Here is a 17,648-nt window from a genome sequence, read left to right as displayed (position 1 = left end):
AGAATTAAGGACAGAAAAACTCCCTACTTGGAAAGCTAATCAAAAAAACACTTAAAAATTCTGCTTTCTAGAAAATAGTTCCCCTGTGTAGATTTTGAAAGGTTGTTATCCTAAGCCAAATAAAAATACATTTAAGTTCTGAATCAGTGACAATATTTTTCATAGCTGGAAATACTCTTTTTTTAATTTATTTATTTTGCTTTGGCTTTTTCTTACTTTTTTTAGAGTGTTGCCTGAGATCTGAGACTTGGGTAGGGTTTTTTTTATTTGTTAGATCTGAGAATAAAGCTGTCACTACCATTAAATTTTTATTGGCCTTGTTCAGTCTTTTCAAAATTTCACAAGTCGGCTGTCACAAAGGGGAGAAAAGACTGCGAGGTTAATGTTACAAACAGATGTTATAACTAAAATTAAAGAGTATGATAATATTCTTCAGCCTTGACTACTGGTCCCATTTCATGCCAACAGCACAGCGTACTGGGGCATGGCTTCATAGTGCCAGATCTGTCTTCTCCCAGCAGAGAAGCTGAACCTTTTTGGCTACTGGGATGGCATGCAAAGTGGCCCTGGAAGGGAAGAAGTGAAAGGAAAAGGCATGTGCATGGGTTTCCTCTCTTAAAGCAGCGTGAATTACAATGCAAATTGCCTTGTAATTTACAGCGGCGGGTTTCCCACAGCGTGGTCTTTTCACCGTGCGAAAGAGAATATGGGTAGGTGGCTGGTGGCCTTGCCACTGGCAGCACAGAGGGAACCAGTCGACCATTAGCATAGAGATCTTAAAACGCGTAAAATCAGAAGGAACTGACTCGCTGTTCGTGTCACCTCTGTGCCAGACATAGCATCCAAGCCTTTTGATTACTAAACTCTCCATCCATTCATAAGCAGTAGGTCAGGGGCCACACATCTCTCGCAGTAAGTTCTTCCTCCCTTTTTATGTTTTGAAGAGCCTGTGAGCCATTATTCTGTAGCGGCTGTCCATTGCATAGACAGGAAAGCTGATACCGTATGAGTAATACTCCCGAAGTACACAGAGTAAGAGCTGTTCATGCAAACTGATTACCTTGTGCGTAACCTGGAAGCTTTTGGTTGCCCTACTCCATAAAGGAAAATACGGCAATGTTAGAAAACATGCTGAAATTTTTCAGGCAGGATTAATTTAAATAGATACATGCCATGACGCTTCGTCCTTGAATTGTTGTTTTAAATTAACATCACCTTGTTGCAGTGTAAAATAGTGGGAACGAAGGAAGAAAAAATGCGTACCTTTTTTCTGGAAATACACCTTTTCTCCCACATCCTTGTTCAAACTGCTGTTTCCATTGTTTTGTTTCATACGAGGTTTTTTTTTTGCTTTCTATTTCTCTTCATCCTTCTCATTTCCCTGGTTTGTGTTTTTGATACAACATCTACGTGTTGCAAGAGATAAGGTTGATTTTTTGCTTAGCAATACGCACAGGGCCAGAAAGGATGTAGGATGCAAGTCCGACATGTGGTACGGTGCTTTTGTGGCCAGTATCTTAGATAAAGACGACAATATTGAAATGAGTAACTGCTGCATTCATCTTCCCAGCCCTGAGCATACGTGTACTTCTGCCAAGGAACAAACCAGCAGGTGTACACTTAACAGACAAACATGTACATCAGAAGCTAAACAATTTTTTTGAGGGAAAAAAAAATTCTAAGGAAACGACTACCAGGATTGTTTTGCAAGAGCTACTGAGCTCTATTTAAGCAAAAGACAGAAAAGAGGCTCCAAATTCCCACAGTAGGATCTATTCCTGCTTGCCTTGTCTTGCAAGCTGGCTCAAGACAAGTCAAGTTTGGCTGACGGTCTCTGGGTGCGGTTGTCAAAGGCAAACCTTCTTTCCTGCTTGGAATGACGTGTGGTTTATGTATATGTTAGGAGGTCGAGGTGTTTGTCATGCCTTGGTGTCGTACTTCACCTGGAGCTGCGGTTATGCATCCAGTTTCATAAAACAAATTCAAGCAGCTACTGATAAGGGTGAGTAGGCTCTCCGGGCATCTGCCGTGCTCCCACTCCCTTTCTGGCACCGGCACAAGCATTCGTGTGGTGATGTTGTCAGTTTTTAACTAGATCTGATCTTGGTGACCGTATAAACGTTTGTGCTGGCATGAGGAACGGGACTGGAAGAATTGGTGGAGAGCTGGACTTCATCTATCAGTCTTGTGCCAGATTAAAATGGCCAAGTAACTTTGTTACCAACAAAGCTGGTTCTGCAAAGTTGGAGACTCAAGTCCTTATCTTCTGAAAGCGAGGTACTTCCTAGCTTCCATTTGTTTCTTTCTGTATTACTGCCTTTCTCTGAGTTTTAGCCAGGTATAGAAGAGCAATTAGGCAGAAAGGGAACCACATCTCCTGAGCTACTTCAAGAGTTGCTGCTGAGATTTCCAGAAAACCTGTGACTTGAGTGGACAGCCTAGTTGGCACCAACCTTGGTACTGCTAGAGGGAAGACTTTCCAGCCTATTGCCAGCACTCATGTCTGGCTTCCCCCATTTTCACAGATCTGTGAAATGAGTAACTGCTGCATTCATCTTCCCAGCCCTGAGCATACGTGTACTTCTGCCAAGGAACAAACCAGCAGGTGTACACTTAACAGACAAACGTGTACATCAGAAGCTAAACAATTTTTTTGAGGGAAAAAAAAATTCTAAGGAAACGACTACCTTAGTAGTCACTAAGTAGAAACTCACACTTGCAGATCTGTGCCGTGTACTTGTCAGGGCTCTCCATTTAAACCTTTCATGGGAGGAAAGCTGCTTAGTACTAGGGCTTTTCATTTGTTTCTGTTTTCTTTAGCTCAATTAATTTTGCAGAACTGAGTAGAGAGCGTATAGCTAAAAACTAATCTGACATCCATGCACGTGGGGGAGAGAGCAACCTCTTGGTCCAGGGTTGGGTAGCCAGGTGTTGCTGGAGGAAGGAAACTAATGTAGATCAGCAGCTGGGTTAGTTCTTCTTAGGATATCCTCATAAAGGCAGCAACTCAACATCCTCATTTGTAGAGCTATGACCAGGACAGTTAGCTTAGTTTCAAGTGGGAGCTGAACTAAGTTGCTCAATGCGTCTGTAGCCTTGGTCAGATTTGATCCCTATGGGTATCGTGCAATGAATGGGTGTGAGTAGACGTATATCCACCACACTGACCATGTACAATGTAATGGGCTGGGCCTTTAGGACCACACCTAGTTTGCTTAAGCGCTCTGAAAGATCTCGTTGTGTTTTAAAGGCCTTAAATATCACGCTGAAGTGCCAAAAGACAAAGGCAACAGGATTTTGAATAGGGCTTGTGTAGGTTAGGCACCGATTTCCTGTTACACGCCTGTAACTTACTCGAGGTTCACATGCACACTCCAGGGTACTACAGTCTAACAAGTCACTGCACATCTGCTGAGCCAAATTAACTATCTTTATGCATACCCTTGGCCTGTGGCAAATACGAGATGAACAAATTAGGCTTTTAGCCTTCCTTCACCGTGGGCTAAATTAAGTCAAATGATCTTGCATAAGCTGTGGGTTGAAAGCACGTGTGTATACACACACGGTAATTGCCTGCGTACCTGCGTGGTTACGTGCTTTTTTAATTATGCCGGGTGCCTACCTGCATCTTTGAAGACATTTTGCCTTAGTCAATCTGTCCCCCACAAAATGAGCTTGCCTGTGGTTACGGGAAGTTTGGGTGCAGAAATGGGGGGTATTCACCCTTTCCCCGAAGGCGTCTGATGATGGCAGCTCTCAGAGGGTGGAGTACCAGCCTGAGAGGCTTTTCCTCCAAGGACCGCTGGGGACTTTTCTTATGTGATTTTATCAAATGATTGCAACTCCTTTTATCATCTGGATATCCTGAAACCTTAAAAAGAGCAAGTGTTCCATTGCGGGCGCAACTGCTTCTTAAGACCCAAGTCCTAAGTTTGCATTTTTATTATATGACCTTTTCCTCCAAGCAGTGAGTTTTTAACTGAGCAATAGCAAGTTGCAGCTGAGGAAAGTAGATAGAAAATGCAAAATCACTCTACAGTATGTAGCTTTTTAATCGCATTCCCGTATTCAGTAAAAGTAATGAGATTTCTTGTTTATATTTGTAATCAGCAGAGGCAACTGACTGTGATGAGAAGCCGGACATTTCTCTTCTACAAACAGGTAAAATGCATTAAAATTTTTATCAGCTTCCAATGTGTGTGTTTGTTTATTTATGGCACAGAAGCAGTTTTCAATAATCCTGGCGTGCCATATGCAGTCGGGTAATTGCACACAGGACCCAGCTATCTTAAGTTTTGAATGGCCTGTATTAAAAAATAAATGCATCGGAATCTTACCATTTCTCCCTCTATTTCATATTCATAAAACCTCAAGGTTCATGGTAGCAGCTAAGCTAATAAGGCCAGTAAGTTACCCTTCTTATGCCGGATAGGGACTTGCGCTCATCCCTGGTATTTCTGGGAGTTTTTTTGAATTCTTAACGGAGTTATTGGTAGGGATAAACACAATAATTTGTATTGTAGCATCTGTTCAGTTGTCCAAGGTATTAGCAATAATATCTTGGGTTCACAGAAGGATTGCAAAGATATTTATACGCTCGTTAAGTGTTGATTTACTTTTTCTTGAAGTGCAGCCACCCTGCCTTAAAAGCCTGACAGTTGCTAAACAGCAGCTTAGCTATGCAGCTGTGTGGACTAGGAAATAAGATTTTTGCACGCTGTTGCATATGGTGTTGAAATGAAGACAGGCTGAGGCTGAAATTTGAAGCACCTTCTCGATAAGAGTCAGTCCATCAATAGGTGCCCTGATGGTAGGAGCTGAGCTACCATCCTCTAAAAATCCAGCGGGGCCAGAGTCTGAGGAGATGGTCATTTCCCTGCGTTACAGAGTCATTTCCCTATAATTTCACCAAGATGCTGCCTGTCATCCCGAAAGCCAAATTAAAAGGAGGGAGGATCTTGGGCAGACAAATAGGGTCATGGATTATGATGCGTTTTTATCATATTCCTAAGGTGTAACAACAAAGGGTGGCTGGGGATCAGCGATGCTATTGCTGTGAAGAACAGGACAGCGGTGATACTGGGTTGCTGAGCACATGGCACGGTACCTGGAGGCTATGGGGTGGACGGGAGAGTAGTAGTACCATCACAGCATCTGTCTCTTGTGCAAAGGCTTCCTAATCTCTCTTGCATAAGGGCTGGAGAAGGAGCTTTCACAGACCCGTTGCTGTGTGCCGGAGCAGCAGCTGCCAGCTGTGGAGCGCTGTCGGTTGAAATCCCACTGTCGGAGCACGTGCAGTTACTAAGGAATAGGACCAGCGGAGCAGTTGGGAGGACAAGCAGCTATAGTCTTGTTCTGGCATGGACCCAGTGGGGGCTGGGAGCACGCGCTGACTGTGAGCCGCCGTGCTGCTTTCTTGGCCAGCCGCTGAATATTTCAGGGTACGGTTGTGATAATAGATGCAGGAAGCTCTGGTTTGAAAGGTCCCTTCCAAGTGACATCCTGTTCGTTTCTTTTATCAGGGAGGGAAGCAATTCCGTTGCAAGAGGACCCTCATAAAGCTTGCTAATGTGATGTAGTGTTATCTTTTCATTGCTCTGGTAATCACATTAAGGACCAGAATTATCGGATTGCTGTGCTTTTCTTTGAGCGCAGTTTCTGTAGTTACTACTTGCGTCGTACGTCATTGATGGAAATGAGTGTGCTGAGATGGTTGTGGTAGAGAAGACGACTCCCTTTCCACTCCACAGCAGATCACCATTGCAGTCTGCTTCCTCCTACACCTTTGAGCATCCACGCGTGCAGTTTTTGAGCTGAAATGTTTCCTTTGCGATGTATACCTCTCCGCACTATCAGTGGAAGGACGCCTAAATAAACCACGCTGCAATTTGCATCGGTGGGGGAGATGATGCTCAGAGGCTGTAAGCCAAGCGTTTGACACACCCATTATTATATGTGTGCAAGTGCCTCTTTATAGTATGTATCCATGTAATATCATACTGTTCTTGGAAGCAAATGATTTAAAGTGATATACAGACAGTATAATGACAGTAATTATAATAGAGAGCCAATAGATGCTTTCTATCATGGAGTGTAGCAAAAGAGGTGGAGTATAACTTCTAGAGGTCTTTCCCTGTCTTAGTACAGCTGGTTTTATAAAGGGGTGTTACTGACAGGTTCTTTAAAGAGAGCCTTCATGCAATTTATTCAGCTGTCTTTTCTGTTTAGCTTGAAAAATCTTTGGGGAAGAGTCTCCCTGACTGTGTGTTTATACAGTGCCTGGCGCAATGGGCGTTAGTTGCAGATGACAGCTAATATCAGATAAATCACGGCCTGAAGTTGTGCCGGGCAAGGTTTAGATATTAGGAAAAATTTCTTCACCAAGAGGGTTATCAGGCACCGGAACAGGCTGCCCAGGGAAGTGGTTGGGTCACCATCCCTGGAGGTGTTTAAAAGACGTGTAGACGTGGTGCTTAGGGACATGGTTTAGTGGTGGAGTTGGCAGTGCTAGGTTTGTGGTTGGACTCGATGATCTTAAGGGTCTTTTCCAACGTAAATGATTCTGTGGTTCTATGACCAGTGGTTAACCTGGTGTGTTGGTAGAATAAAATCAGACTGAATTGGATTGCTTGAGGGGGGTCTTGCTGGAGACTGGATGGGGAGAAAAGGTGGTGTAGGGAAGCTGTTTATGACAGACATCAGGTGGTTGCTCTCCTGGTCTTCAAGAATTGAACAAACTTGTGAAGCAAAAGCAACCAGAGTAAATTATTTGAATCAGCAGTAAGCGTTGGTGCAAAAAAAAGGGAAAACTCAGATGCCTTTAATCTGCCTTTTCTGCTCAGTCAGTCCTGCCTGTGATACCGGCAACATTATGAACAAGATCTGGGTATATATGGACTATCAATGCTGAAATGCCTCAACCTACGCATTTTCGGATCACAGCCTATGGCTGACACTTCATTTGAGACACCTCGGTTAGAAGTGTGGTTGCTCTCAGCTCTCTTCATCGTTGGTGGGAAGAGGGCTGCTTCCAGAGAGAAGGTCAGATCAGCTAAGGTCGTGTTTGGAGGTGTCTCTCCTTTGGTGCCGGCAGGACTGGGCTCTGAGTGCAGTTAATTGGTGTAGGTGCCTACAGCCGGGTTTGAACCTGCTCCCTCTGTGTGCACCATTAGCAAAGTCCTGGACTTTGAGGAGAGCGGGTGTTTTGTTTTCAAAACCCTCTTTTGGAACTCAAAAGCCTTGTAAAAAAATGGAGCTGGTACATCTTCATAAAAGTAAGGAAGACATTTTTGCCCAATTATATTTTAACACTTTTGAGCAGAAATCATGTTCCCATTTTAAAATCACCCTCAACGCTAAGGGGGCCTTTGCTTTAAAAGCTGTTGATTGAAGGGTGTTTAAAGTAAATTGGAAGAACTGTGGCAGTTAAACTTGCTGGGAACTTTGGTGCATTGACAGATACATGTCAAGAAAATACTAGAAGAATTGTCTCTAAGAAATGTTATCAAAGCTCAGGTCTTCCACAGTTCCAGCTTTTGCACCTACCAAAAGCTGAAGGCTGTGTCCAGACCTGAGCTGAGACAGATCAGACAGCTCCAGAGGTAATTACCGTGGACTAAGTAGAAAGACTGATTAGTTTCTCGGTGATACAGGAACCTGGAAGGTGTGAGATAGATTTTTATCAGGATGAAGATGTGGCAGCTTTTAGAGTCTTTCTGCATGAGCTGGTATTGCAAAAAGGCTCGTCTTATTTTGATCTACAATTTACACAAAGCATCTGGATTTTGTGTTTTAAAAAAAAGAAAAAAAAGGAAGGCATACCCCATAAGTTCTGCACGTGGAAACAAATGTAAGCCAGCTGCAACACCCTTTTCTTGAATCCTCATCTTGAAAATTGCATTTGAAAGATATATGCAGCCCAGGACCATGAGAGAGCCCTCCTTATAGCTGTGCTTTGGACCACAGCTGTGCTGAGAGTTTGTACAGTTTCTCCACACTGGGGTTAACTTCAAGGTGAGAAAGATTTCTGATATCCCTAAAAGAAGCCGAAGCACTAACGTCCCAATCCTCAGGTCCAGGGGTGATAGAGCTTTGTGAAAAGATGAGAGCAATCTCGTGGTAAAGAAACAGATTATAAGAAAACAGCAATGATCCAATTCTATATAAGTTGTCTCCTTTTCTCTTGAAATACAATATCAAGAAAACGAAACTTCAAAAAAAAAAAAACCTTTTCGAAACCTTAAATATAAATCCTTTATTGTAATATAGATCTTTATCCTTTCAGTGCATGGTTGTATGAGTCTTCCCTTTTCATTGGGTTGTATTTGCCTCTCAGGCTGATTGATGTCTGTCTCCTATTTGCCCTGTGTTCTTAGCGCTCTAGTTGCAATTTTTCTGTCCATCTTTCATTGTTCTGTTTAGAAAAAGCACGTTCTTAAAGTACTTTAAAAAAGATGGGATATAATCATACCGTGCACCTTTTTTTTTTTTATATGTATATTCTCCCATATGCATTTAGACTGCTGTGGAGTGGTGAGGGTTTTTTTCCAAAGAAGATCCCAAAGTACGTACTCTAGGTTTAAAATTCATGTGGTGCTTTTTGCGCTTCTTCAGAACCGTAACTTCAAAGGGGGTGAGTATCGCAGCACACTTTGTGCCGAAGTCTAATGCAGCGCTTTACATCTGAAGTGGGGTGCATATATGTTGTGTGAAAAACTTTGCTGGCAAATTCTGTATTCAGAAAAAGCTATTTAATTTGCTTTCTTTAGCCAGTTGAGCTCTACTCTAAATGGAATTCAGCAACCACTGCCTGTGTACACACCAGCAGTTCAGTCCCATCACAAATTAAAGTTAGAACTCAAATATGTAATTCCCATCATTTTAAGTTTTTTTTTTTTTTGCAAATTACTGATTTCTTAATTTTTTTTTTTTTAACTGATTTCTTCAAACTCTCTCTTCCTTCAGGTAACCTTTTTGACACCACAACAGATCATCTGATAGACGCAAACCCAGATTTTTCAGCTTGAATTTCACATCCTGCATCAGTGTTCTTAGCGGATAGAAACATCCTCTCCTTTGAATAATGTTCCCGCAAGATCGGCGCGAGAACTTCAGCGTACCGCAAGACGTGGACATCCATACCGTTTTCCCTTCAAGTTTGTGTTGTTTCATGCATTTTCCGTGTAACCTCAAATAACGAAACCGCCAGATTGCTTCACTGTTCTTCATCTTAATTAAAGATGATTTCCCTCTGTATCCAATGCATTATTTAATTAGCGGGGTATCCACTCTGAAGACATTCTCTTGCCTTTGTTTTTCCTCCACGATTGTATTTTTCCACGTGATTGTATGCTTGCCAGCAGTGTTTCGTCTTAAGCCACGCAGAGGTGAATACACACAGTCGGGTGACTCTTCCCGTCCCCGGGGACCAGGGTGGCATCTCTCTCCATCACGAACCCCGGGGCTCGATGAGCATCTGACTCGGCAAAGCTCGTTGCTTCTGCAGACCCACTTTTCCTTTCCTGGCTGCTGTGGTACCAATGACCAGACGCGCGCAGCTGTGATTAAAATGTCCTCGCTGGATTTAGCAGGAAATAAAGCAGGATTCCTCCCAGCAGTGCCCGGTTTCCTAATTATAGCAAGGAGAAGCTATTCCTCAAACAATTTCCCCTACGTGGTCCTAGGGGGATGGCTCTCGAGCATCTTTGTAGTGCAGATCGCTGGAGGTGGTTGTTCTCCCCTCACTTTCCCCCCCAGCTTGCCCTACCACCTCAATCTCAAAACGTATTAGTTTGCCGATTTCCAGGAAGAGGGTCTGCACACTGTGATTTTTCAACCACTGCCCTTGGCGACAATATTCACCTATTTTTAAAAATAAAAGTCACCTTTTGACTGGCGCTCTATTGATATCTCAGCAGTTGAGTGAATCGATCAAGAAATTGCACTACCCTCGTAGACACTGAAAGGGTCGGTCCTTTCAGGTCAGGGCTAAGGTAAAATCGTACGCGGCCCTCCATGCAAACCTTCACTTCTGCACCTTTCATCAGCACTAAATTCACTTTAAAAATGTCGGGAAAAAGTCTAGAAGGTCTTACCTGCAACATCTATCGATCACCAGGCAGTTTGAGCGTGTTTCCTGCAATTGGAGGGAGAGCTTGCTAGAGCCTTTACCGTTGTGTTTCCTTTCCCTGTGTATGTGTTAGGTGCATCTTTTGTTTTCTTTGGAAACTATTTGGCCTTTGAGTGTCTCAACAGAAGTGCTATTACAGAGTGGGATGGTTTTCAAAATATTTAATCTCTTTTTTTAACAATCCTAAAGCCTGTTTTCTCAGACGTCGCCGAATGCCCAGAATTAAGGCTGAAGCCAATGGGGAGCGGTTTGTTCTCTCGGCACCTGAGAAACCAGGCTCCCAGCCCTTCCCCACGGACCTACCGTGGACTTTTAGGAATGACCGTGTTCTCTCTGAAACTGTGGAATAGATCGAATGTGCACTGCAAACCTTAAAATTTGAGTCTTTCCTTCCTTCGTGGCTTGGAGTTGCCTGCATTGGGCAGGGGGCACCGGTCCGTCGTGTCCGTATCGTAACCCTTCAGCAATGGAATCAGCGTTTTGTAAATTTGGAAGATTGCATTTGTGTTTACTTACTGTGACTACTGTTCAGACTTTCTTCAGAAATCTTTTTATAGGGTTTATTAGAGAGAAGAAAAAAAAATCATTCCATATTTAGGTAAAAATGTCTCAATCTTCTGTATATATGTTTTATTAATATGTAAATATTTAGATATTTTTAAATTACTATGTTCTTAATAAAGCGACAAGGGACTAGTTGTGAAATGGTGTATAACATTGTGTCGTGTTACCGATCTCTGGGAAACCCTCTTTGTCAGTCCAGAAAAGAAAACCTACAATAAATAACTTCAATTGCACGTGCGTTCCTGTGTTCTGTGCTGGATTCCCATATTTCAGAGGAATTACCTAGCAATTAGTGGACTACATAGGGAAATGTATAGGAAAACCCTAAAAGTTACCACCACAATACTATTTTGCCAGCTGGCTCAGACGGAAACCATGCTGCCTGCCAATCACAACGACATCTATATCCAATCGCGTAATAACTCTTGAGTATTAAGTGCTTGAAGTCTAATTTTAATTGAATTAGGTGCCTTTATAATCTGCACTTAAAAGGTTAAGCTCTGCTTCTATGGAAACAACACATAGGAAGGACAAACCAATACTCATAATTTGGAGTAGCTGCAAAGATGTATGCTTGGTAATTTATTATCACACCCTCATCAAATGTTTAGCCTTAGAAAATACTTCCTGCAAAAACATGTTCCTGGTAATCTTCCATCAATTACGAGGAGCCAGTGAAGTGAAAGAGTGGCTCGCCACACCTTTTCTGCTTTATATAAGGAGCGCTAGGGGTAACTTGCTGGTAAAAAGTCTAGCGAGAGTTTCCCTTACACGTCGGTGGCTGCACGGATGGGCTGAAGCCTGGTGCACGTCTTGCACCCGTGTGACGTGGTGTCAGTCAGCTCGGTCCCGCTCCGTTGGGGAGCACTGGAAGAGCAAGTAAATTGTAGAATCACAGAATGGTTTGGGTAGGAAGGGATCTCTCAAGATCATCTAGTCCAACCCCTTGCTGTGGGCAGGGACATCTTGCACTAGACCAGGTTGCTCAGAGCCCCGTTTAACCTGACCTTGAACACTTCCAAGGATGGGGCATCCACAGCTTCTCTGGGCAACCTGTTCCTGTGTCCCACCAGCCTTGTCGTAAAGAATTTCTTCCTTATATCCAAACTAAACCTACCCTCTTTCAGTTTAAAACCATTGCTCCTTGTCCTGTCACTACAGGCCCTGGTAAAAAGTCTGTCCCCATCTTTCTTATAAGCCCCCTTTAAGTACTGAAAGGCTGCAATAAGGTCTCCCTGGAGCCTTTTCTTCTCCAGGCTGAACAACCCCAACTCTCTCAGCCTTTCCTCATAGCAGAGGTGTTCCATCCCCCCGATCATGTTCATGGCCCTCCTCTGGACCCGCTCCAACAGGTCCATGTCTTTCTTGTGCCGAGGGCTCCAGAGCTGGACGCAGGACTGCAGGTGGGGTCTCACCAGAGCAGAGCCGAGGGGCAGAATCACCTCCCTCGACCTGCTGGCCACGCTTCTTGGGATGCAGCCCAGGATATGGTTGGTCTTCTGGGCTGCGAGCGCACATTGCTGGCTCATGTCCAACTTTTCATCCACCAGCACCCCCAAGTCCTTCTCGGCAGGGCTGCTCTCAGTCCCTTCATCCCCCAGCCTGTATTGATACCAGGGGTTGCCCTGACCCAGGTGCAGGACCCTGCACTTGCCCTTGTTGAACCTCATGAAGTTCACACGGGCCCGCTCCTTCAGCCTGCCAAGGTCATCAGCAATTGCGGGCGCCCTCCACGTGTCCACAAATTGGCTTCAGATCTGAATGCAACTCATCATTCACACAATTAGGGATCTTCCAGCTTGATGGAACAAATCCATCCTTCGCTAAACAAGAAGGATTTTCACTCACCTGCTCTGCCCTGCAAGTCATCCCCAAAAGCGTGGCTTGGTTTTTTTTAAACAGGGGGCAGGTTAATACGCCGTTATTTGTAACGTTAAGTGGAATGCCCATCTTTAAGATACAATTAGGAGCGAGAAATGCTGCTGCGCGCCAGGATCCGCAAAGCGCTAAAGCTCATCTGTGCTGCAAAGCCACCGGCAAGTTCTGCTGCAAGGCTGCGGTTTCACCTGTTGAAATGGCTTCGGGGTGGAGTAAGTGCCGTTGCCAGCATCCATGCGTGGGTTCCAGCCGAGCTCCAGCATCCTCGCTGGGCCGTCCTGTGTACAGGACACTAGAGATTAATACTTTGGGTGAAAAAAATCCTTCTGAAGCTTAAGAGGAAAAAGGATATCCTCCTGGTAACATGAAAGGAAACTGGAGCCTGGGCTTTATAAAAAATGCATTAATTGCGAGATAAGAAGAAAGTCATCTCAAGTGCCTGTGACATGTTGGTTTAGAAATGGCTGGCTGAGTCTTTCAGGGGAAACACACGCCATCACATTGGAGTGGTTTGGGGATGGGTGGTCCTGACGTGGCCAACCTTCTTGGAGAGAAATGTTCTCCCCCAAATACCTACCTCTGCTGAGGTTGCGATGCCTCGCTGGGAAACGCATCTGTCCTTCATTGGGGAAGAGAGGGGGCACGCTCCCAGGAAAAACCCACGATGCCGACACCAGACAGCTCCGCTGCTGCCTCGTCCTCCTAGAGAGACAGACGTAGCCAGGATTTTGCAAGACTTTGCAAAAATAAACCCCTGGTGCACGTTCTCCCCCAAATCTAAAGTAGCAAAATGCCTTGTAGGAGGTGCCGAGACATCCCTTCTCTCTCCACTGGCTCTCCCGCTGCTCGAGCATCCCCACAGCCGGGCTGGGGTGAGCGCCTTCACCCCTTCCCACCACACTGCCATCGCGGAGAGGTGCGAGAGGGGTTTGTACAAGTAGGTCAGGTATGATTTCTCATCCACTGAATGCTAATAAAAGCCACCGATGTGAAACCTATAACATTATGTGTATAAATAATTTAGCTCCGGTGTGTAAGCATTGATTCTGGGCTTTAAAAAAAGTGAAATAATTCCATCAGGTTTTTGCCCTCCATGCATATGTCGTTACGCCTGACTGCTAACAGGGGCAGAAAATAGCTAATACTTGGGGAATTTGGAAATTGGGGAGACACACCCCTTGTGTTTCTGTGCTGGCTCCTTCTTCCACCCAGATCCTCAGAGGTATAGAGGAATCAGGATGAGTAAGGCAGCTAATTAGAAACGAAGATGTAATTCTGGCTTGTAATTGCAATTAATCGTTGACCAGAGGGATGGTGGTAAGAGGAGAAGAGGCTGCGTTTCATGACCCACGTTCTCCCCTTCGCTCCTCTCGCTCCCTCGGGCGGATGCAGGCACCGGGTTCTCCCCATGAAGCATCCGTCTGACCTTTCTAGTAGCTGCCTTCAGATGAGCCTTGAACACTCGCAGTGATGGGACATCCACAGCTTCTCTGGGCAACCTGCTCCAGTGTCCCACCAGCCTCATCGTAAAAAATTCCTTCCTTATTCCAATCTGAACCTGCTCTATTTCAGTTTAAAACCATTAGCCCTTGTCTTGTCACAACAAACCCTGGTAAAAAGACCCTCTCCATCTTTCTTGTAAGCCCTGTTTCAGTACTGATAGGCTGCAATAAGGTCTCTCCAAGTGTTCTCTTCTCCAGGCTGAACAACCCCAACTCTCTCAGCCTTTCCTTATAGGAGAAGAAAGAGCAGCTCTTCTGGACCCGCTCCAGCAGGTCCATGTCTTGTCTGGTGTTGAGGGCTCCAGAGCTGGATGCAGGACTGCAGGTGGGGTCTCACCAGAGCAGAGCCGAGGGGCAGAATCACCTCCCTCGACCTGCTGGCCACGCTTCGTGTGATGCAGCCCAGGATACGGTTGGCCTTCTGGGCTGCAAGCGCACATTGTCGGCTCATGTCCAGCTTTTCGCCCACCAGTACCCCCTCCTCCGTAGGGCTGCTCTGAATCCATTCATCCCCCAGTCTGCATTGATACTGGGGATTCCCCCGGCTCAGGTGCAGGACCTTGTATTTGGCCTTGTTGAACTTCATGAGGTTCACATGGCTCCGCTCCTTCAGCCTGCCTCTGGAGGGCATCCCTTCCCTCTAGCATCCCTTCCCTCTGACACCACTCAGCTTGGTGTCATCTGCAAACTTGCTGAGGGTGCACTAGAAACCACTGCCTATGACATTGATGAAGATATTAAATAGTACTGGTCCCAGTAGAAACCCTTGAGGGACACCACTCATTACTGGTTTCCACTTGGACATTGAGAAGTTGACTGCAACTCTTTGGACGCAGCCATCCAGCCAATTTCTTATCCATCTAACAGTCCAACCATCAAACGTATCTCTCCAACTTAGAGGCAGGAGTGTTGTGGGGGACCTTACAGAATCCCTGAACTCCATTGCTGCAGTTTGTAGGTCATATAGGATCTAACACTGAAGAGTAATGGGGTGGCAGCCTGTCTTGCCCAAGGTCTTAGCCTTGTCATAGAGTCAGGGACGCGCCCATCCACTGTAACCCCCTCTGTGTTGGGTCTAGGGGTGCTGTGGGGCTGAGACCTCTTCGCCTGACCCTGCAAATCAGGTGTTAGCAGATGCATGCAGGATGTTGGCACAGCGACGCGCCCGGCTGCCACCCTCCCGTCAGGCTCAGACCCAGGAAAACCCAACCTTTGTCCCCACAGCCAGGACGCAGAAGCTCCAACTCCGGGCGTGCAAACCGCCTGTGTTTCACGCTGCAAGTTTTGCTCTGCGAAACCGGGAGGCAGGACACTGCTGGGCCGACCTTGAGCAACTCTCGCATCATCTCCGTCCTCCTCCACCCCTGTCTCCGGGGGTGGGGGGGGAGATGAACCCACCCACCCTGCGCACAAACGGCTTTGCTTTCACCCGACGCAAACCCCTCTGCAAGGGTGGAGGTTAATGCCCAGGCAGCGCCGTGCCCTTCGAGAGAGGGTTTGCTGGAGAACCCCAGATCTCTTCCTCCAGAAACAAATTGCTCTTCAACTATTGCCATCTTGTGGCGTCTGTGACCTGTTACTTGTTCCTTTTATCTGCTAATGGTGTTGGTGAGAATCAGAAATGTACACAGGCAATTTTAAAATGAAATGTAAATGAATCAGAAATGCCTACGGAGGAGCCATTAGCATAAATCCAATCAAAGGGCTTTGTTTAACTTGTTAAATATGACTAAATATTTAGTGAGTGTGGGTGGGCGAGGTGATTCTTGCTCAGACTTGGGAAGTTTTAGAAGCAAAACTAACGCTGATATCTTAAACGGCTGAACTTAAAAGCAATTTTCTACCCTGAACTCTGCCTCCTTGCTCTATAACTCATTGGAATATCGTTGCTTGTTCAAGGAGATCACCTCTAAAATATTGCCTTTGCTTCTAAAAGTGGTCAACTCACTCAACAAGGATATTTGGACTCTATGTTGTGAGCATTGCAGGGGTCTCCTGGCAGTGGGGAGTCCCTTGGAGCAAACCCTGCCCATCCCAGTCATGCCAATGGTCCCCCCAGGTGGGATGCTGGGGGTGCAACGCAAGACGACACCACCAGCTGGACAGGACCACCCTGACCTGCCCGTGTTATGCACCACCAAGATCACCTTGGGCATGATAGACTAGATATAAGGAAGAAATTCTTTATGATGAGAGTGGTGAAACACTGGCACAGGTTGCCCAGAGAGGTGGTAGATGCCCCATCCCTGGAAACATTCAAGGTCAGGTTGGACGGGGCAACCTGATCTAGTTGAAGATGTCCCTGCTTATTGCAGGGGAGTTGGACTAGATGGCCTTCAAATGTCCTTTCCAACCCAAACCATTTTACAATTCTATGAGCAAGAGCCATTCCAGTGCCTACAGTCTTTGTCCAAACTGGTGAGACTGGGTTGGGTTCAGTGCTCTGTCCCTGGAGCTATCTGCTGAGTGTCAGGAGGTGCACGTGAGGCTGATGTTTGTGGCACAAGTGGCACAAGCAGACCTGCCAGCAGCCCCCTGTGTTTCTCCGCTGCAGTCCACCCATCCCACGTCCGCTCCTCACCCTCCGACGTTCACAGCAGCTTTTGCAGAGCCACCCGGATTAAACCAACCCCCCCAAAAAGGGGAGAAAACCCATTTTTTTGGAGCCCACATCTATTCCCTGACCCATCAGCTACACTGTAGACATATGGATAGTGCTAAGAATATTAGTCATAGCAAGGTTTGGCTCTACAGCTTGGATTAAATCAAATAACTGAGCTAAAAACAACGCTCAGACTTGGCTCTGCAGTGAGTCCTTGGACTCCACAGGCATCACTCGAGCAAGCGGCGGACGGGGCTCGGGGCAACGCTTTGCATTTGGGAACAGCGGTTCTTTCCTGCTGGTTCACTCTCCGGCACGGAGTTGCATCAGGGCGGGTGTTAATTGCATTTCTGGAAATCAAAGCAGCCGGCGCTGGAGCTGTTTGCTGATTTTCACTTTGCTGCTTTCCCCCAAGCACTGCCCGTCAGCTGGCTTTGCTTTCCCATCTGCATGGGAAAAATACTTCACCCGGGGGGATGTCTCTCCTCAGGGACCCCCAAGCTGCCCAGAGTATTCGCCCCTTTCCATGGGCTTATCCCACTGTCCGAGCGTGAGGGCCTGCAAAGGCAGATGCTCCTGTGGAGAGTTTACTTAATGCCAATCCTGGGCACAAATCCTGGGAAAATACATTCGGAATTGGCTGCAGCGGGGGGGGGGGAGGGGGGGAGTAGCAGGATGCAGGGAATGGGAGAGAAATGGAGAAATGGGAAGATTTAACAGCGTGTTCATTGCTCTCCCTGTGTGTTTTGGTGGTTTTTTTTCTTTTAAACACTGGAAAAAAGCCCTTTAGGAGGGCACAGACCACCATGTTGCAGCACTTCCCACCAGCACCGGGCATGCCTGCTGAGTGCAGGGCTGCATTTGGGGGTGCAGAGGCTGCGGGGAGCCCTGACACCCTCCTCCATCCACCCCCACATCCCGGCATGGTGGGAAGTCCAGCCTCACCGGAGGGATCTCACCTCCTGGCAGCTCC

At 46.1% G+C, this 17,648-nt stretch overlaps 1 protein-coding gene across 8 annotated transcripts in view; it reads left to right on the top strand.

The window, feature by feature from the left end:
- The window catches only part of BEND7 (BEN domain containing 7), a 46,853-nt gene extending 35,927 nt beyond the window's left edge, over positions 1–10,926 (top strand). For 6 of the 8 annotated variants that reach the window (XM_075143861.1, XM_075143824.1, XM_075143850.1 and 3 more), the window contains 2 exons: positions 4,111–4,161; positions 8,965–10,926. In XM_075143861.1, the coding sequence (XP_074999962.1) occupies positions 4,111–4,161; positions 8,965–9,026 (113 nt within the window). In that variant the 3' untranslated portion in view covers positions 9,027–10,926. The remainder of the gene's footprint in view (positions 1–4,110; positions 4,162–8,964) is intronic. The other 2 variants (XM_075143869.1, XM_075143842.1) reach the window with 1 other exon arrangement.
- Positions 10,927–17,648: the final 6,722 nt, after the last annotated feature.

Source organism: Calonectris borealis, chromosome 1 (genome assembly GCF_964195595.1).
Source record: "Calonectris borealis chromosome 1, bCalBor7.hap1.2, whole genome shotgun sequence".
Lineage (NCBI taxonomy): Eukaryota > Metazoa > Chordata > Aves > Procellariiformes > Procellariidae > Calonectris > Calonectris borealis.
The sequence above is the reverse complement of the archived record's forward strand: the minus strand, read 5'-3'. Positions and strand labels throughout refer to the sequence as shown.